The sequence below is a fragment of the Podarcis pityusensis genome, assembly GCF_964106645.2.
Source record: "Podarcis pityusensis genome assembly, chromosome: 13".
NCBI lineage: Eukaryota > Metazoa > Chordata > Lepidosauria > Squamata > Lacertidae > Podarcis > Podarcis pityusensis.
In genome coordinates, this window is record NC_138038.1 from 45,165,260 (window position 1) to 45,186,477 (window position 21,218).

Consider the following 21,218-nt stretch of genomic DNA (forward strand, 5'->3'; position numbering starts at 1 on the left):
GATTGGTGGCTGTGGCAAGTGGGCGGGTGGGCTGTTGGTGGTGGCGAGCAGGCAGACAATTGGCAGCTGTGGTGAGGTGTATGATCGGCAGTGGTTGCGGCAAGTGATTGGCAGTGGCAGGCAGGTGGGTGAGCAATTGGCAGAAGTGACCTCCCCCACCCCCCCAAAAGCTAAACAACTTAATTTCTTAATTTTGGGTTTAAAAAAATAGGGCTTGTCTTATACATGGTGGCGTCTTATACAAGGAAAAATACGGTAATTGTCTGCACCTCTATCCTGTGCCCTTTTACTCACTTTTTCTCTAAACTAATGCAGCAGCCTTGATGCTGTGAATGTGCTTTAAATGTACCATGTGCATGCAGCCTTATATACAACGGCAGCTCTGGCATTTTTGTACATGGAATGCGGGAAAGAAATATCTTTTCCCTTTGCCTCAGTAACCAAAATGTCTCCGACCAGCTTTGCCTAGTGTCCAGCCTCTGAGGAAACAGTCAATGATGTACGATGTACAATATAAATTACCGTATTGGCCAGAATATAAGCCGCACCCGCAAATAAGCCACACCTTTAAAATTCAAGGGAGAAAAAAAAAGACAATACCCGAATATAAGCCGCTCCCTTAAAATTGGGTTACAGGCTGAAAAATCGCAGCAGTTGGTAGAATTGTAACTCTGAGCCAACTTAAGCTTTTGATCTTGCAAGCCCGCCAAAGCTACCGCATGATAGCTCAAATCGCAAATTGCTATTCAGTTGCTACAATTCCACAGGCACCCTAAATGGCAAATGTAGAAGAAAATTCTACGGGTTAATTGCACAACAGTCTCAAGCTCGCAAATCGGTTCTGTTTTGCCGTATGTCTGTTTCAGCAGTGATATCGTAAAAACCAATTTTTGTAAGGTCGCGAATTTAAGCCACACTTTAACTTTTCACAGTCGGAATTTGGAAAAAAAGTGTGGCTTATATTCAGGCCAATACAGTATTGTGTTTTATAGACAAATATATGGACCAAGCATGGCCAAATTTGGCCCTCCAGCTGTTTTGAGACTACAACTCCCATCATCCCTAGCTAACAGGACCAGTGGTCAGGGATGATGGGAACTGTAGTCCCAAAACAGCTGGACAGCCAAGTTTGGCCATGCCTGATATAGACAACCTGTGCTTTCCCCCTCTGTTCAGGTTCGTCGCATGGACCTCCCTCTGCTCTGTTTAAATGGATAGTCTAAACCACACCACAGTGACCCATTTTGTGTTCTTGGGGTTGACTGGCAACTGGCGGCGACTTGAGCTGGCTTTATTTGCCATCTTCTCCATCATCTACCTGCTCATCCTAGCAGGTAACTTCCTCATCATGGTGACCGTGGTTTGCGACCGGAGTCTCCACACCCCCATGTACTTCTTCCTGGGCAACCTCTCTTTCATCGACATCTGCCATTCCTCCATCACCGCGCCAAAGATGCTCCACGACTTCCTGTTTGCCCGAAAGACCATCTCCTTTGGCGGCTGCATAGCCCAGCTCTTCTTCCTCCACCTCAGCGCCTGTGCTGAGATCTTCCTCCTCACCATCATGGCCTACGACCGCTATGTTGCCATCTGCCACCCGCTGCAGTACATGTCCATCATGAGCCTGAAGGTCTGTGTCTGGTTGGTGGGCGCCCTGTGGGTGGGAGCCATGGTCCATTCCCTGGTGCAGACTGTCCTCACCATCCGCCTCCCATATTGCGGGCCTAACGTCATAGACAGCTTTTTCTGTGATGTTCCCCCAGTCATCAAGTTGGCCTGCACTGACACTTACTTGACAGGACTACTGATTGTGTCCAATAGCGGCATGATCTCCTTGGTTTGTTTCTTGGCCCTCCTGGCTTCCTACATCATCATCCTGGTATCGCTAAGAGGGAGGACCGCCGAGGGGAGGCGCAAGGCCCTCTCCACCTGTGCCGCCCACCTCCTTGTCGTGGTGCTGTTCCTGGGGCCTTGCCTTGTCCTTTACACCCGCCCTGTCTCGAACTTTTCCATGGAGAAAGTGGTGGCTGTCTTCTACACCGTGGTGACTCCCGTGCTTAACCCGGTCATCTACACGCTGAGGAACGAAGAGGTGAAGCACGCCATGAAGAAACTCAGGGACCAGAAGGTCTTCTCTTTGAGGAAATGAGTGGCTGTTCTCCTCAGGCGGGGAAAGATTGGCAGATGGTACAGATGGTGAATCTGTCAGTTTTGCTTTCTCTCAGCTTCCCATTTTTCCTCCAGGTAGGGTTGGGAGAGGTTCCCTGCCTGATACCTTAGAGAGCCCTTGTGTAGACAATATTGAGCTGGGTGGACCTATGGTAGAAGAGAAGCAGTGTGGTGTAGTGGTTGGAGCCTCGGACTAGGACCTGGGAGACCACAGGGAGGGCGCCATGAAACTCACTGGATGTCAACACCTTTCAGCCTAGCCTACCTCACAGAGTTTTTGTGGGGATTAAGTGAGGAGGGGAAGAACCATGTCTACCATGTTGAGCTTCCTGGAGGAAAAGGTGGGGTGTAAAGGCAAGCGATGAATAAATAATAAATGAAATATTATTTGTTTGTTTCTTTATTCCATAAACAAATGTTTGATTCTCTATGGCAGCCTGTAAGCTGGGATGTTAGGGTGAAGGGCAGACTAACATCAGCAACATGATATCAAATACGAATGATACATGATATGATATCAAATACAACATGATATCAATGCGAATACTAAACTGATCCATCTAGGACTTTTCTCCAAGCTTGATCACGCCAGAATTCAATCTCCCCCCCTTAAATGAATGTCCAATTTCAAAAGTGGCAACAAATGGAAGTATTGCCTCTGACCATGCACAGAGAATTTCCCTCTCTTTACTAGGTGTTCTTCCCTTCCAAAGACTGAGGTAAAACTTCCCAGGTCAAACTAGACTCTCCACAGCATCTCTGTTTGGGACTCAACAACTTGAGACGGTCTCATTAGGATGGCAGGGACATTAAATTCAAAACAAAACAAAACAAAACACAGATTGTAAGGTTTATTCCTTCCCCAATATAACGCTTTAAGCGGATCTCCCCACCCCACCCCCGCTCCTTCTTCACAGTCTTTCATGAAGTTTCTCCTGCACTTTTGCTGATCACTCTTCCACCTCACGAAAACTTCTGTCTTCATTTAATTAAAACCTTAGAAACTTGTTGGTGAAGTTTCATCACCCGCCGTTCCTCATCAAAGAAACTTTTAATAGGTTCCAGGGGGAGTTGATTAGAGCAAAGAAGACTTCCTTTTTCTTTTCTTGCTGTGGGACGACATGACGCAGGCAGGGGCCAAATGATCTCTCGATGTAAAGAATTGCAAGGATCGTGTGTGTGTGTGTGAGAGAGAGGAATATCCCTTTTGTACTAATGAAAGCTGAACAGGAAGGGTGAGATGAGCCAGCAAAAAGAGTTGGTGTTTTAGTGGGTGTTTTAGTCGGGGGTGCAGATGCTTTGTATACGCAAGAGGTCTTGGGTTCAAACCCTGGCATTTTTAGCTAGGATTGGAGGAGATCTCAGTCCACTAGCAGTCAGTGTAGGCTAGGGATGGGAAACCTTAGGGTGGAGGGAGGGGCAAATGTGGCCCCTGGACCACTGTATCTGGCCCTTGGGATACTCTGCAGGCCACTCCCCCTATTCAGCCACACCCCAACTCCCCAGATCACTCCCACCACTGACCTTACCTTATTCTCCTAGGTGGAATCTAGACACATACAAAGAAACGCTGCAAAAATGCTTAAAAAAAAGAAGTTTTGAAAAATATATTGAATTTGCCATAAGCCCACCATCACCATCTAGTGTCACATTTGTATAATACACTTAAAGCACACTTAAAACGTTATATTTGCAGCTGTATAGCTGAGTCCCTAGAGTGGTTTTTACCTGGCTAGAGTGTCCCCTTGAACTCTATGATGTCTCTGGTTTACCTGGATAGAGGTGGGGAATGTAGAGAAACCAGGGAACATTTATATCCAATGCCCCACCCACTTTTGCCTTTGGCTCCGCCCACTTCTGGCATATGGCCCCCAGAAGGCAATTGTGTGCTGAAAATTGTTCCCTATCCCTCATCTACATGGAACCAGGGATGGTTCTGGTCTCCTCATATCACTGTCTCTAAGATAAGCTACATGCAAACATTACAAAGGCCTCAATGCTTTGTTTACAGTACGATCGTGCCTTGCACAGGGGTTACATTCTGGAGGTGGCACATAGGTGCAGAAACGTGTACGCCCGAGTCACCCCCTTGGAACCGCAACCAAAAATGGAAAGAGACATAGATAACGGCAATGCTTTGCATCTTCCTTTGGAGACATCTTTCCCCTTCACCCCATTTGTGGGTCCATTGTGTTCCAAAGCCCAAAGCAACCTTTGACCCTTTAGCAACACTGATAGTGAGCAGTGAGTGGGTGTTAAGGTTTTTGGTTTTCATCAACCAAGGGGGAAGTGAACATATGGCTTCTAGATGTTGTGGGACTCCAACTCCCATCAGCTGCAACCAAAGCAGGCCATGGTTAGGTGGGGTGGTGGTGAAAGTTGCAGGCCATCTGAAGGGCCACAGGTTCCCCAGTCTTGACCTCCAGCTCCCAAGATATTTAGCTACCTTGTTTTTTTTTTTTTAAAGCAATTTATTGGGTTTTACAATAAAAATAAACATAATAAACAATATAACATTTATCTTAACATATTTTCACATTTTCTTTGGACTTCCTCACATCTCCCGCTCCCACTTTCATCGTTGTAACATTTTGTCAGCAATTTATCATCTTATTTAAATTCTTATATCCCTTCTATATTTCATAATCTTATAATTCTCGGAAGGAGCTAAATTTTCACAGTCTTACTTATTTTCTTAAAAACTTCTAAATTTAGTGGTGCTCAGTTATTTTAATCTAGCATCTTATTTAGCATTCACTCAAATTACAATACTTTTGTAAATAGTTCTTAAATTTCTTCCAGTCCTCCTCGATATTTAGCTACCTTGGATGCACCACACAGGCTCGTGAAAATAGGACTGCTAGGTCTTAGGGCAAAGGGGGCTCACTTGTGTTTCTCCAGATGTTGATGGATTACTACTAGGACGGCCATACATCTGAGTTTTCCTGGACATGTCTGGAAATAACATTGTTGAAATGGTGTCCGAATTGGCAAAAACCTGGATGTATGGCAACTAGGGCGACTTTTTAAGAAGAGCACATCAAAGATACCCCAAAGCCCAAGGCTCAACAACTTTGTGTGCCCCCCTAAGAAAAATGGTCAACAACGTTGTATGGCAAACCCTAATTACAACCCCATGAGTCCTGACCACCAACTATGTAGAGTGGAGTTGATGAGAGTTGGGATGTTCAAATAATATGTGGAGGACAGCCTATTGGCTACCTACTTGACCAATGAGTTACATGCCTCCCCGTGTGTGTGTGTGTGTGTGTGTGTGTGTGTGTGTATCTATCATCTATCTATCTATCTATCTATCTATCTATATCTATCTATCTATCTATCTATCATCTATCACCTATCTATCTATCTATCATCTATCTATCTATCTATCTATCTATCTATCTATCTATCTATCTATCTATCATCTATATCTATCTATCTATCTATCTATCTATCTATCTATCTATCTATCATCTATCATCTATCTCTATCATCTATCTATCTATCATCTATCTATCTATCTATCTATCTATCTATCTCTATCATCTATCTATCTATCATCATCTATCTCAACATGTGCCTTCAGGATTTGCCCTTACTGCAACAGGCACCATCCCTGAGCAACCAGCCCCTCCAAAATCTGAGCGTCAGGAGTCCTGGTAACTCTAGTGGCAATAGTATCCAAGGCCTGAGTGAAACTGGCATCTTCTATGCCATGAAGAAGATTCTTTGAGCCATCCCTCCACCTTTGTTTAGAAACTTCTCAACTTATGGCATGAAGGCTGAAGCGAGGTTTGAATGTGCCAGAGGGCCACATTCCAGTGGTGGTGGGAAGAGCCAGAGGCATAATGCGGACCGTCCAACATCCCTCAGATGAAAATAGGGACATTTCTCACTCTACCCCAACTGACTCTCCTCAACCCCCCATTTATTGCCCACTTGCCCTGGCAGAGCATTTCCTATCAGAAGAAGGGCAAGTGCCACTACTTCCATCATCCTGAGAAAACCCCTTCACCCCGATTTTATTTTTTTCTTCGGTAGATTGACAAAAAGAGAAACAAGGCACGAATAAATAAATATTAGGAAAGGGCACAATTAACAAAGCATTTTAAAAATAAAAATAAACATCAAGACTCCTTGTGCTCCACTCCTCCTTTCTTCCCACCCAGGACGGCTCTGCCCTCTGCCTGCCCCTCAGAGCCAGTTCCTCATGGTTCCTCATGGTCCTTGGGGGCAGGGGTCTCTTCTCCTCCTCACCTGCTCTCCAGCAACCGCTACGAGCTGTCTGAGAAAGGAGGCCGGCAGTGGCAGCTGTGGAGAGGCAATAGGAGCTGAGGACAAGCACCATGTCATTCTCCTCCCTGAGCTCAGCAGCAGCAGCAGCAGCAGGGGGAAATGAAATAGGGACATTCCAGGATCAAATCAGAAGCCGGGATGGCTTTTGTAATTGCAGGACTGTCCCTGGAAAATCGGGACATTTGGAGGGTTTGATAATGGGCCAAGCAGCATATGATGAATTTTACCTTGCTACATTGGGCTACTTCCTACAGATGCTTTCATACCCCCTCTGGTCTCCAACCAGGCATTATCAGAGCTCAAAGACAAATTCCAGCAAGACAAAACCACTCAAGGATAGTGTGAAGTAGAACAGGTGAAGGCCATGGCCTGAGGAGAGAGGAATGGCTGAAGAGGGATTATGGCCTGGGAAGAGACTCAAGGGCCAGGCAGAGAAGTTTGGAGGGCCACATTAGGCCCCTGGGTTTTATGGTCCCACCCCTCCATTTGTAAAGGTCCAATACAGGTCCATCATGGAGCAGGCACAGATTGTAAGCGCACCTTGGATTAAAAACATATTTATACCACTTTAACAGCCACAACTTTCCCCCAAAGAACCCTGGGAAGTGTAGTTGGTTGAGAGACCCCACACAGAGCTCTCATTCCCAGAACTCTTAAGAAACTACAGTTTCCAATATTCTTTGAGGAAAGCCACGAGGGTTAAAGTGGAGCAAGTCTGCTTTAAATATATGGTGCGGATGTGGCCGCAGACTCTGAAGGGCATTTTATTGATTGACTTCATGAAGATTTTAAGAAACCTCCTCAAAGCATTTTACAAAAGGAATAAAATAATGAAATCATCAGTTAAAAAAACAATGTTTAAAAACAACTATTTAGCACATATAAAAAATAATTAAAATCAACAAGCTAAAAACCAGATTAAAGAACATGTCGACATTCTACATTTCTAGCTAGGCTTGCCTGAAATATATACCGTATTTTTCGCTCTATAAGATGCACCAGACCACAAGACACACCTAGTTTTTGGAGGAGGAAAACAAGAAAAAACATATTCTGAATCTCAGAAGCCAGAATAGCAAGAGGGATTGCTGCGCAGTGAAAGCAGCAATCCCTCTTGCTGTTCTGGCTTCTGGGATAGCTGCGCAGCCTGCATTCGCTCCATAAGATGCACACACATTTCCCCTTACTTTTTAGGAGGGAAAAAGTGAGTCTTATAGAGCAAAAAATACGGTACATATATTAGCAAATGTTGAAAAGAGTACAGTGAAGGGATCTGCTTGATGTTAATAGGCAGGGAGTTCCAAAGATCAGTAGGGAGCCTGCACTGAAATAAATCCAGTAAAACCAAGGTTTCATATCCACTGCTGAATCCTGGGGTATACCTGAGTTCGATATGAAATATTGTTTGCTGATTGTAGTCAAAAGCTGTTCCTTCTTACTAGTTTGCAAATGATGTTCGAAATAAAGCAGCTTTGCGCTTTTATGAATGCACCATTTCATCCCTCTTCCTCCTAATGCCCTTTGCCTTCCAGATTGACCTGTCGGCCTCGCAGCTTGTTCAGGGCATTCAGCATGTCCTCATTCCTCAGGGTGTAGATGACCGGGTTGAGCAGAGGGGTGACCGCCGTGAAGAAGATAGAAACCACCTTGTCCGCAGCTAAACTCTTGGCCGGTCTGAGGTAGATGAAAATGCAGTGGCCCAGGAATAAGGTGACCACCGTTAGGTGAGCAGCACAAGTTGACAGAGCCTTCCGCCGCCCTTCAGAGAAGCGGTTCCTCAAGGAAACGAGGATGACCACGTAGGAGACCACCAGAACAACAAAGCAGACCACCGAGATCACCCCCGAGTTGGAGACGATGAGGATTTCAAAGACGTAAGTGTTGGCGCAGGCCAGTTTGATGACCAAAGGGACATCGCAGAAGAAGTTGTCGATGCTGTTGGGGCCGCAGTAGGGCACATTGAGCGTCAACAGTGTCAGGGCTATGGAGTGCAGCAAACCGCCCAGCCACATGGCCACAGCCAACTGGAGGCAGACCCGGCGGCTCATGATGGTGCCGTAATGGAGGGGATTGCATATGGCGGCGTAGCGGTCGTAGGCCATGATGGTGAGGAGGAAGATCTCCGTGCAAGCGAAGAGGTGGAGGAAGAACATCTGGGCTATGCATTCCCCAAAGGAGATGGTTTTCGTCTCCGCTAGGAAGTCGGCGAGCATTTTGGGCATGACCACGGAAGAATGGCAGACATCGATGAAGGAGAGGTTGCTGAGGAAGAAATACATGGGCGTGTGAAGATGTTGGTCGTAGATGATGGTGACGACGATGAGAACGTTGCCAACTAGGATCAGGGAGTAGATAGCTGTGAAGAAAACGAAGAGTGCCAGTTCGGTGCTGTGGCTAGCGGTCAAGCCTGACAGGACAAATGTCTTCACTGTAGTGACATTCTCTGGTACTGCATCCATCTCTGTGCTGGAGGCTGGAAGGGATGCAGGACAGAAACAGGGAGGATGAGAAACTGAAATTCTGATTGGCCTGGAGTCTCTTTGGGTGAAAACAGACACAACCACCCCAAATACACAGGAAGAGGAGAGGGGACCTGATTTGTTTTTTCAAAGGAAAAGGAAGTTGAAATCTACTTCCACCTGTGATTAGTGTTACATGGCATTCAGAAACCTTGATTCTTTTTTTCTTTAAGCTAAAAAACCAGCCACAGACTCCCAGCAAAGGAAGAATGGATACAAAAACTTAGGGAATATGCAGAAATGGTGAAACTTACCGGATGAAAAAGTAATCAAGATAACAAACTTTTGATAAAAGAATGGAAATGGTTTATTGAATATTTACAGTAAGCAGATAAAAACACTGGCAGGATTATTGTAATAACCTGCAGTTACGTAAGAGTATATATTGAAAGAAGATAAATAAACGAGTAAGTTAAGTGAATTTGGATATACAGAAGATATTAAAAACAAATTTAAGGAACTGCAGAAAGAGGTGGAAGGAAGTCAAGTTTTAAAACAGGGGTCAGCAAACTTTTTCAGCAGGGGGCCGGTCCACTGTCCCTTAGACCTTGTGAGGGGCCGGACTATATTTTGGGGAAAAAACAAAAAAAATGAATGAATTCCTATGCCCCACAAATAACCCAGAGATGCATTTTAAATAAAAGGACACATTCTACACATGTAAAAACACGCTGATTCCTGGACTGTCCGTGGGCCGGATTGAGAAGGCGATTGGGCCAGATCCGGCCCCCGGGCCTTAGTTTGCCTACCCATGTTTTAAAATGTCAAAATGATTGGAAAATCAGTCAAATGTATATCTCTGAAAAGTATAAATAATAATAATTTAAAAAACCAGCCGCAGAGTTCAGATCTAGTTTGGGGCTGAGGCAGTGGGAGAGAGGAGGGTTAATTCCATCCTTTCTGCCATGTCCCTACTATGAGGAGGGGAAAAATATATATTGTACTTATTTCTATTGATAGATTTATGGATACGCCACCTTTTGAGTCATAGCTTGCCCGAGGAGGCTCAGAAACAAAAAAAGGCAGCATCCATTTTGACCATGATTAAGAAGGCCAGATAAAAACAAATAACAGGGGCGAAGGGGCAGTCCTATGGTGATATCTGCTCGGATGAGTGGCTTAAGATGCAGAGGATCTCCACCTCAGCTGGCTGATTCCCAACCTGGGTTCAGCCAGAGATACACTGGCATAATTTCCCGGCTCAACTGGCTAAGCTGGGGCTGGTGTAAGAGCCCAAAGGGGGGTCTTTGTGGAGCGTGGTGGGACCAGAGAGTGGGGAACCTAGTCTGGATCATGTAAGTGGGCAATCTGGTGTAAACTACTGTTTTAAAGGCTTGTTTCCCCTCTGCTAGGTGTAGGCAGACCTGCAGCAGGAACCCAGCTGCTGAACAGGGTTTGGATCTTGTGTAACTTTAGGCTGGCTTACTTTACACCTACCAGCTCCTTGTGCATAGGATTGCTCCCTAGCAATCCTAAAAAAACCACAAAACCCCCGAAACTTTAAAACAGCAGCAGCCCATGAAAAGGACACTACAACAAATGACAGAACAGAAAGAGCAAAAGAGAGAGGAAGGAAGGAAGGAAGGAAGGAGGGAGGAAAGGAGGGAAGTGTACCCCTCAAGATGGCAATAGTTCAGTCTAATGATGGATGAATCGCTCAATTTCAGTTTCTCTCAGTTTCTCCATTTTTTGAGTCCTAAATTCATTTCTCCACATTTCTGGATCGGTTCATGATTTTTTTTTCCTTTACGAAAAGGTCCCTGCAAAAAGTCACCAGCATTTTTGTGCAAATTTCTCCTAACATACACAATTTTGTGTGCTATTTTGCCTACATGTTATTCTCATTATGCTGGATCTCATTTCTGCATTTGGGTAGTGCAAATGAAGAATACACATGGCTCCCTTGATGAACAATGCATTGACACCCACTTAAAAATTAACAAGTGCTAGGACTTGGCTAATTTGTCCCAGTTTTGGACCTCAGTGACAAGTGTGATTTCGAATATGTTTCCATATAGAATTTCAACAGAGAAGTTTTGTTCATTTAAGATCTGGGCAAATCCATAGGATAGATTTAAAGCACAACCAGCATACATTGAAAGCACAGGACTTCCTCAACAAATCCTAGAAACTGTAGTTTCCCTCTTGCACAGCTGGAATTCCCAGCATCCTTAACAAATGACAGTTCCCAGGATTCTTGGGGGGGGGGATTAATGCACTTTAAATGTGCATTATATGTGCTTTCAGGGAATGCTGTGCATCCACTCACAGAATCCCAAACCCTCCCTTCTGCAACTGAATGAATAAAATGTCACTTACATTTCTTTCTGGAGGTGCTGGAGATTCTTAGGGCGGAGATAATTTTGGACAGGCGTCTAACGTTCAATTTAAAAACAGTTTCTTTTGACTGCCTCTGAAGGCCACGCAGATGAGCTTAAGGGAATCAGAGAGAAGAACTTGTAATTTCAACACTCTCTTCAAAGCGCATTTTGATTCTTCCAGGCTGCCTTTCTAAGACAGTCCTAGCTGAATTTGCTTTGTATAAAATTGCTACTATAAAGTCTTGGGTCAAATGAATAATCCTGCATATAGATTGCCTCTAAACTAACATGAAGTTTAGATCCAGATCAGGTCTCTACATTTTGGTTTTCCTTTGGCATAATTCAAATATAGAAAGAATCCAAGTCTTCAGTTTCATTCAAGTTTCGTTTCTTGAGAGACCTAAGGAGTTGTGGTTAAAGTAAGGACTACCCAACCCATAAGTAAGGGAAGCAAAAAGACTCATGACATGTTGCTTTGTCCCCTCTCGTTGCCAACTCTAGAGATCCTTTATGCTTTTCCTCCCTCAATATGCTTCTTATTCTGTCATAGCCAAGAATGTGTAACACCTACTGGAGCATCAAAGCGAGGATTGCAAACTGAAGTTCTCACAATTAAGTCACAGGGGAGGTCTTACGCGAGTTGCCCCAAAGTTTTAGAAACGTCAAAGTTAAGCCTGTCATTGTTTAACAAGCCCTCTTAGGTTTTGAGGAATCGTGTGTCAATTTGGACAGAGAACAACACAACAATTGCCCATAATTGCACAATGGAAACTCATCCAGTCTAACTCCATTAATGGCACAGGTCTAGAACAGGGGATGCAGTGAGGATCACTAGCTAGATCATTTTAACCAAAGGTGGGTGGTTTAGGCCAAAAGCCCATCTTCTTCAATATCCCATTCTCACAGGTAACCAAGCAGATGCTTCCAGGAAACCTGTAAGCAGGAACTGTGAATCACAGTGCCCTCCCCACTTGGGATTCCCAGGAACTGGTTTTCAGAGGCAGAATAAAAGCCTGAAAGGAAACGAAGTATGGTTGGGAGATCCAACAATGTATGAGTTTGGCTGACCCTCTACTGGTCACCCAGTCTATACATGAACATGAAATTTATTATGGTCATAGACCAGCTTGAGAAACACAAATGGAACTACAATCCCAAAAGCAAAACAAACATTCAAAACAATATACAACAATGGATTTTAAGTTTAAAAGTGTGATAGGCATATAAACACATAAAAACTTTAAAATAGACTGCCTAAGAGAAATGACCCAAAGTCGCTCGTGGATCCGGGTTTGGGAATTTTCTTAACAAACTAGATTGAATTGGGGGACGGTCTGCGCCTACAGATCTGTGCACAGAATCTGGCGACAATCCGGGTCGTCTTGTGGTCTTTGCCTAACAGGAGAAGATCAAATTTTTGCTTTACCGGGAGGCCAGCAAGCCTCACCAGCAGGGGGTCAATGGTTTCTCTATGCGCTTCATCGTAAAAGGGACATCTAAAAAATATGTGTTCAGGGCTTCCTATATCCCCCAAAGGACAGGCGCAAATTCTCTGGTCATATGGGACTTTTTTAAAGGATCCTTCCAAGACCGGCAAGGGCAGAGCCGAGCTTCTGGCAAGTGTAAAAGTCCTTCTTGCATTTTTGGATACAAGAAAAAAGAGATATGCTGCTGGTGCAGCTATATATCTCTCAATTTCTACAATTTTGTAGTCGGGGCACCTTAAGCAGTCCTGTTGTCTCTCAGTGTCTATAATTCTTTGCCTAACCATTGCTTTTGCTTGGCCCAAGCCCAGACAAAGTATGGTTGGGAGATCCAACAATGTTTGATTTTGGCTGACCCTCTGCTGGTCACCCAGTCTATACCACTTCAGACTGCAGGTCCTCTATAGGGGGAAAGTCCTTGCATGCAGAAAGCTAGCACATGATGCAGGATATACCTGCAAAAAAAATATGCTGGTCTGGAAGAGCCTTTCTTTCTATGGGGCGGGCACATTTAAGAGAGCCAGTGTGGTGCAGTGGTTAAGAGCGGTGGACTCGTAATCTGGTGAACCAGGTTCGATTCCCCGCTCCTCCACATGCAGCTGCTGGGTGACCTTGGGCCAGACATACTTCTCTGAAGTCTCTCAGCCCCATTCACCTCACAGAGTGTTTGTTGTGGGGGAGGAAGAGAAAAGGAGAATGTTAGCCGCTTTGAGACTCCTTAGGGTAGTGATAAACCAGGATATCAAATCCAAACAAGTGCCACATTGCCAAGTGCCTGTTTCACACTTAATGAAGGCTCAATCTTTAGTGTGCCTGTTCTCTGGAACTCCCTGCCACTGGATATTAGGCAGGCATTTCCTTGGTGCTGTTAAATGTCTGCTAAAAATAGACAAGCCTACACGGGCATGTAATTTTATTATGTACAGTGCATTTGTTTTAAAAATCTTTTGCATTGATATTTCCGTAATTTTGCTACGTCTTTGTGCTTTTGCTGCCATTTTTATAAACGAATATTATATACTATTCTGTATAAACTGTGTAGAGGATTTTGTTATTAAAACAAAATTATTAAATGAATAAAAGCTTTTTCTGGAGATGCCAGGAATTGATTCTGGGACCTTCTAAATGCAAAGCAGGTGCTCTACCTCTGAGTGACAACCTTCCCCCAGCCACACTGCCTCTCCTGTATAGACCTTTAAAGTAACACGGCGAAATCCTTCAGTTGTTTCAGGCGGCTGCAGGGATTTTGTTAGATTCCCTGCACAGTTTCTGCACTGAAATGCACCCCTCTGTACAGCAAGCAGAAGCCCCCCTCCCCTTCCACAAAATACAGTGGTACCTCGGGTTAAGAACTTAATTCGTTCCGGAGGTCCGTTCTTCACCTGAAACTGTTCTTAACCTGAAGCACCACTTTAGCTAATGGGGCCTCCTGCTGCTGCTGCGCTGCCGGAGCACGATTTCTGTTCTCATCCTGAAGCAAAGTTTTTAACCTGAGGTACTATTTCTGGTTTAGCAGAGTCTGTAACCTGAAGCGTATGTAACCCGAGGTACCACCGCAGTTTGAAATCCAAGCTAAAGTATGCAAGTCAAGTGGCATTTCTAGATGCATGTGTAAGTTTATTAAATACGCATTTTGTTCATCAACATTTGCTGCTCATGTTTATTTTCATTTGCTCCATATATAGAATCTAGAGTTTGCAAGTTCGCCAGGGGCCATGTTGGCATAGATGGACACTTCAGCATTTAGAAGCTCTGATCCATAGACTCTTGAAACGTAGCAGTGAACAGCAAGTGCTCACCCAGTAACATAATAAGGATAAGTCTTTTGTGATTGCGGGAGTTCAAAATTTGATCAGGGGGATCAGGAAACTGTCTTAACTCATGTACCCAAGTTGAAAAGCTCTGAGTGCCAGGTTCTCCTCTATGTTCCAAACCCCACATTTTCATGGTGAACCCATGGAAGATGTGCAGAGATTGAGATCCATAGGGTTCCATGCTCGCTTGCCTGATTTCACCCTGGCTGGTGGTGAGATTTCACGTGGGCCCTTCTCCCCACCTTCCCTCTGCACCTCCTCATAGTACAGCCGGACCCTCACTTTTTCTCCGCCGTCACCTTCCTGCCAAACAGTTTGTTGAGCGCCTGCTTCATGTCCTCGTTCCTCAGCGTGTAGATGATGGGATTGAGCAGAGGGGTGACAGCAGTGAAGAAGACCGACACCACCTTGTCCTCCGAGAAGCTGGTGGAGGGGCGGGAATAAATGAAGATGCAGTGGCCCAGGAAGAGGGTCACCACCGTGAGGTGGGCCGCGCATGTGGAGAGTGCCTTGCGCCGGCCTTCCGCAAAACGTTTGCGGAGGGAGACCAGGATGATGCCGTAGGAGACCACCAGGACCACGAAGCAGACCACGGAGATCAGCCCCGAGTTGGAAACAATGAGGATCTCAATGACGTAGGTGTCTGTGCATGCCAGCCTGATGACCGGGGGGACATCACAGAAGAAGTTGTCGACCTTCTGGGGCCCACAGTAGGGTAGCTTGATGGTCATGCCAGTCAAAGCGAGAGAGTGCACTGTGCCACCCAACCAGATCGTGCCGGCCAGCAGGAGGCAGACCTTCTGGTTCATGATGGTGAGGTAATGCATCGGGTTGCAGATGGCCACATAGCGGTCATAGGCCATGACGGTGAGGAGGAAGATCTCCGTGCAGGCAAAGAGGTGGAGGAAGAACATCTGGGCCACGCAGCCCCCAAAGGAGATGGTCTTTGCAGTTGAGAGGAAGTCAGCCAGCATTTTGGGCACAGTGACTGTGGCATGGCAGACGTCGATGAAGGAGAGGTTGCTCAGGAAGAAGTACATGGGAGTGTGCAGCCCCTGGTTGTGGATGATGGTGACCACAATGAGAATATTGCCAGCCAAGGTGAGCAGGTAGACCACCAGGAAGACCACAAAGAGCACCAGCTGCGTCCCAGGGTCATTGGACAGCCCCACGAGGATGAACTCGGTCACCGAGGTCTGGTTTGGGGCTACCACAGTCCAGTTTGGAACCACACGTTCTTCCATTTCTGTTCTAGAGAAAGGGAAAGGGCAGAAGAACATTTTGAGTGACCTAGAAGGTCCTTTATTTATTATTTCATACACTCTACATACTGTTTGACTGAAAAGAGAAACCCTCAGAGCTGTTTACAGATTGAAGATATCTGATTTATACAAACTTGCAACATATGAACAGCTTGCATATGAACGCAGACTCGCCGTGGACAAATTCAATGATATTTGGGATCCATTCTTACAAATACTGTAAGAGGTGAAGATCTTCATAATATACAACTTTGTAAAGTACAGTCATACCTCTGGTTGCGTTCGCTTCATGTTGTGGATTTTTAGGTTGCGAATGCAGCAAACCTGGAAGTGTATACTTCCGGGTTTTGCCATGCGCACACAGAAGCGATCTGCATGCTTCGCACATGCGCAGAACCGCTCTATTGCGCTTCACGCAAGTGCAGAAGCGGCGCTCTACTTATGGACTTTTCGGGGTGCAAACAGACTTTTTGGGAAGCTCACAAGGAGGGCATGAAAGCAACGGCCCATTCCTACTATTGGCTCCCTAGAAACTGGCCTCTAATGGCATAATTGCCTTTGACCATGGAGGTTCTATATACCGGTAGCTATCATGGTCAGTCTGTGGAGGGGTTACTGGTTTGTTTCTGATTATGCATTTTGTGTTTTTATATTGTGATTTTATCTTGTGAACTGCCCTGAGACCTGTGGGTACAGGGCAATATACAAATTTAAATAATAATAATAATAATGATATGCATTATACATTTAAAGTACTGTAGTACCACACCATGCTTTCAAGCAAGTCATGCTTCCCATGAAGAATCCTGGGAACTGTAGTTTGTAAAGGGTGCTGAGCGTTATTGGGAGGCCCCTATTCCCACCACACAGCTGCAATTCTCAGAATTCCCAGAGAAGAGGGATTGACTGTTAAGCCGCACCGAGCCTTGAAACAAGAGGCAGGATCCGAGTTTAAGGGGATATTCTAGCCTGACAAAATCACTCAGGTCGGCTGCAGAGGAAGGGCTAGGAATGGGTTTGGTTGGGGAAGGGTGCATGGCCCATGGAAAACACTGAGGGCCACACAAAGAGGCTTGGAGAGCCACCTTCAGCCACCAGCCCTGAGGTTCTTCACCACAACCTGCCTCTTCTGACCAGCAGTGGCTCTCCAGGGCTTCACCAACATACTTTCCCAGTCCTACCTAGAGATGCCAGGAATTGAATCTGGAACCTTCTACATGTAAATATATATTCTTTGGCACTGTGCTGCTGAACAGGGTGGATTTGATTTAAATCAAATCAATTTAAATCACAATTTAAACCACTGGTCAGTAAGACTTAATTTAAATCATGTTTTTTTAAAGAAAGGCTCATTCTTGCTGCTGTAATCTTAATATTTACAACCAGATGAAGGTTTCATTTTTGGAATTAGAAATTTTCACAGTGGTTTTTACAGTTATATCAAAAATTACTGATTTGGTTATACTATTAGAAATACATAGACAGATAATTATGACATTTTTGTGAGGTTTAATAAGTTAACTGTTTATGTTTGGACAACTTTTCTTCTGTACTTTATTGGAAGGAGAAAAATAATCATTTCGTAATAACAATTTAAACAATTTATTTAAATAAAACATTAACATTACACCATATGTATCCATGTTTGTTAACTGATGTGGTTAAACATTTTTTTTAAAAAAACACCTTAGACTGAGTTTTAGCAAACATGAAAAACTTAAAACAAACCCTTATTTCCTGATGAATCCTTTGGACTATAATGTAACTTAAATAGAAAACTATATTTAGAAAGATTTTTCCTCCAAAAGCATTTTATTTTAAAAATCCATTTTTTTAAAAAAAATCCAATTAAAAAAATAAAATCCGATTTAAATTTTTAAAATCCAATTTTTAATTTTTTTTAAAAAAACCCATTTATTTTTTTTAAACATCATTGATTTTTATCCACCCTGGTGCTGAAAAATCCTGAAGTCTGTTCTGCTTCTCCATAGATCTTTGACACAATGATCTTCCTAACCACCCATGTATTCTGTCCCCTGTACACACATACCACCAACTCTTAGGTAAAGGTAAAGGACCCCTGACAGTTAAGTCCAGTTGCAGATTACTCTGGGGTTGCAGCGCTCATCTCACTTTACTGACCGAGGGAGCCGGCATTTGTCCGCAGACAGTTTTTACGGGTCATGTGGCCAGCATGACCAAGCCGCTTCTGGTGAAAACATAGCAGCGCACGGAAATGCCGTTTACCTTCCCGCCAGAGCGGTACCTATTTATCTACTTTCACTTTGACGTGCTTTCGAACTGCTAGGTTGGCAGGAGCAGGGACTGAGCAACAGGAGCTCACCTCGTTGCGGGGATTCGAACCGCCAATCTTTCGATCGGCAAGCCCTAGGCTCAGTGGTTTAGACCACAGCGCCACCCGTGTCCCCTACCACCAACTCTTAGTTAACCATATATGTGGCACCTCACCCTCAGGATTGTGGGTGCCCACTGCCACAAGGTGGACATGTGATATCACACACACACACACACACACACACACACACAACTCTTCCTCCACTTCTGAGCCCCCCTCCCTGGAAAAGGGTGCCTGAACTGCTTCTCTCTCAGTACTACGATTCTCTCCGCACAGAACTACAATTCCCAGAGTTCCATGTGAAGAAGAACTGGCCATTCTGATAATTTTAGCTCTGTGAGGGGAACAGGGGGCTACTAGTAGCTCTCAGCACCTCTTAATAAACTACAGTTCCTTCCTGGGATTCTTTGGGAGAATCCCCCTCCTTTGAGAGAGGAGAGGAGAAGAAGGATTGTAAAGAGTGGTAAAGAAATAAGGCAATGCAGCCAGATTGCTTTCAAATGAAATATAGATAATTGTTGCTATAACTTCACTATGGTAACCATACAGGGGCCAAAGTACACCTTAATTCAGAGGTGGTAAGGGATGGGGGAGAGATTTGATTCAGGCCACATTTAAAGATGAACCTATTAACTTCGCACTTTCTGAAACAATGTAAGAATCGACACACAGCCATCCATCAAAATCCACACTTATCTAAATCTTGCAGTGAAGGTCTCCGGCCAACGAAGCTTTACAAAAATGCATATATTAGGGGAATGAACATAACAGTAGAAATGACATACGAAAATGCGTTACATTAGGAGCAAGTGCTCGCAAAAATGTTTACTCTAGTCAAAACCACATACAAAATCTGTTTCTTCAGAGAAATTCACACTGTTTAGCCCTCGCCATCCTTGAGATTTCCCCTATCAAAATCAAAATCTCTCTCTCTCTCTCTCTCTCTCTCTCTCACACACACACACACACACACACAAAGAGAGAGCTGCTGTTAATTTTGCTGGAGAAAAATGAATCCAGATTTTTTTCGTACATTGGGGCAAATGCAATAGGAGCTCTGTGTGTGTGTGTGTGTGTGTGTGTGTGTGTGATTTTGATCAGAAAAACTGCTTTGGGGAGCATTAAACACCTCTTTTCCCTGGTCTGAACTGCCTTCACACCCACATCCTTGCTTAAGATTTATTTTATCTTAAAAGAAGCAGAAGAAGAAGAGGAGCAGGAGAAGCTGATAAGGAGTCTTATTTCAAACCTCTAAGAAAGTTATTTTAGCATCAACCAACCCCTAAATCTTTTCAAGTGATCCATGCTTTCAAATGATAAATAAAAAAAAAGACCTGCAAGGTTGCAGTAGCCTCGGGATTATAGCTGCCGTTCTCCACTGTTGCCTTCTGAAAAGTTTAAGAACCAGGCGGCAGCATTGCTTCTCTCAGGATATATAACCTTCTGCTGTTTTGCATCAATCCAGGCTCTTGCCAACTTCACTTTGTTGCAATTCTTTAGCAAGTCAGCCCCGCAGAGATCAGAACTCCTGACAGGCACCACAAGGGAGATAGTTAGGACGTTCAAAACTTCCACGATGTTTCCGAACATTTGTACAGCATCGCTGTTCTCTGCAAAGGGAAGGAAAAAACAACTGTATTCTTGAATTTGGATTCTCTGCTGTTCTGATCCAATGTGAATGTGCTTTTGTGCTGCCCGGTGAGGTGAGATATGAAGGAGCCCTTGAATAATGGTGGTGAGGAGGAGGCAAGAGCCCACAAGCCTGACCCCCCCCCCCCAATTTCAACCTATTCATGCCCCTCCCCAAGATGTGAAACCTCTGGCCCTGCAGTTGTTGCTGGACTACAACTCCCATCATCCCTTGCTATTCTGCTTGGGACTGATGGGAGTTTGAGTTCAGTGACATCTGGAGAACTAGAGGGGTCCAGGGCAACCTCATCAAAGTGCGTCAGGGGTGGCATCTCACTCTCAGGCCCGTGGGTGCCCACTGCCACAACGTAGACATGTGATGTCACACACACACATACAAAACTCCCTCCCTGGAAAAGGGTGCCTTTCTCACTGGCTGCAGAAAACAGAGCTGAACTGCTTTTCTCTTGGAACAACAATTCTCTCTGCACAAAACTACAATTCCCAGAGTTCCATGTCAAGAAGAACTGGGCATTCTGATAATTTTAGCTCTGTGAGGGGAACAGAGGTCCCCTGATAGCTCTCAGCGCCTCTTAACAAACATTTATTTATTTATTGAATTTATATATCGCCCTATCCCTGGAGTCTCAGGGCGGTTCACAGAACAAAATCAAAATATAAAACCACAAAATATATATTCAAAATAAAAACAACCCCCCCCAAAACCTCACATTTTAAAAGGGCATAGGATGTAAATTGGATCAACCAAAGGCCTGGTTAAAAAGAATCGTTTTTGCCTGGTGTCTAAAGGTGTGTAATGAAGGTGCCAGGCAAACTTCCCTGGGGAAAGCATTCTACAGACGGGGAGCCACTGCAGAGAAGGCCCTGTTCTTGTGTTGCCACCCTCCGGATCTCTTGAAGAGGAGGCTCATGAAGAAGGGCCTCAGAAGATGATCTCAGGGTCTGGGTAGGTTCATATGGAAAGAGGTGGTCCTTGAGGCATTGCGGTCCTGAGGCATTTCAAGGTTTTAGAGGTCAAATCCAGCATTTTGAATTGGGCACAAAAACTAATTAGTAGCCAGTGCAGTTGGTGTAATATGCTCAAACTGTCTTGCTCTGGTGAGCAACCTGGCCGCTGAATTCCGCACTAACTGAAGTTTCCAAACTGTCTTCAGAGGCAGCCCTACGTATAACGCATTGCAGTAATCTAACCTCGAGGTTACCAGAGCATAGACAGCAGTAGTTAGGCTATCCCTGTCCAGGTAGGGGAGTAGCTGGGCCACCAGCTGAAGCTGATGGAAGCACTGAGGCCACCTGAGTCTCGAGCGACAGCAAAGGATCCAGGAGTACCCCCAAGCTCCTTCAGAG

At 44.7% G+C, this 21,218-nt stretch overlaps 3 protein-coding genes across 3 annotated transcripts; 1 reads left to right on the plus strand and 2 right to left on the minus strand.

Annotated features, from left to right (window-relative positions):
• Positions 1-1,210: 1,210 nt before the first annotated feature.
• LOC308461708 (olfactory receptor 4E2-like) lies at positions 1,211-2,149 on the plus strand (the record flags this gene model as incomplete). The annotated part of the gene is made up of 1 exon (XM_080978845.1): positions 1,211-2,149. The coding sequence occupies one exon, from the start codon at positions 1,211-1,213 to the stop codon at positions 2,147-2,149; it is 939 nt and encodes a 312-aa protein (XP_080834971.1).
• Positions 2,150-7,960: 5,811 nt separating this feature from the next.
• On the minus strand, positions 7,961-11,415 carry LOC308461700 (olfactory receptor 4E1-like). Its single transcript, XM_080978834.1, has 2 exons — positions 11,304-11,415; positions 7,961-8,938 (listed from the first exon to the last, which is right to left on the minus strand). Exon 2 carries the CDS (start codon positions 8,922-8,924, stop codon positions 7,977-7,979), a length of 948 nt encoding a protein of 315 aa, XP_080834960.1. The 5' UTR covers positions 8,925-8,938; positions 11,304-11,415; the 3' UTR covers positions 7,961-7,976.
• A 2,664-nt stretch (positions 11,416-14,079) lies between these two features.
• LOC308461699 (olfactory receptor 4E1-like) lies at positions 14,080-19,674 on the minus strand. The gene is made up of 2 exons (XM_080978833.1): positions 19,556-19,674; positions 14,080-15,854 (listed from the first exon to the last, which is right to left on the minus strand). Exon 2 carries the CDS (start codon positions 15,845-15,847, stop codon positions 14,882-14,884), a length of 966 nt encoding a protein of 321 aa, XP_080834959.1. The 5' UTR covers positions 15,848-15,854; positions 19,556-19,674; the 3' UTR covers positions 14,080-14,881.
• Positions 19,675-21,218: the final 1,544 nt, after the last annotated feature.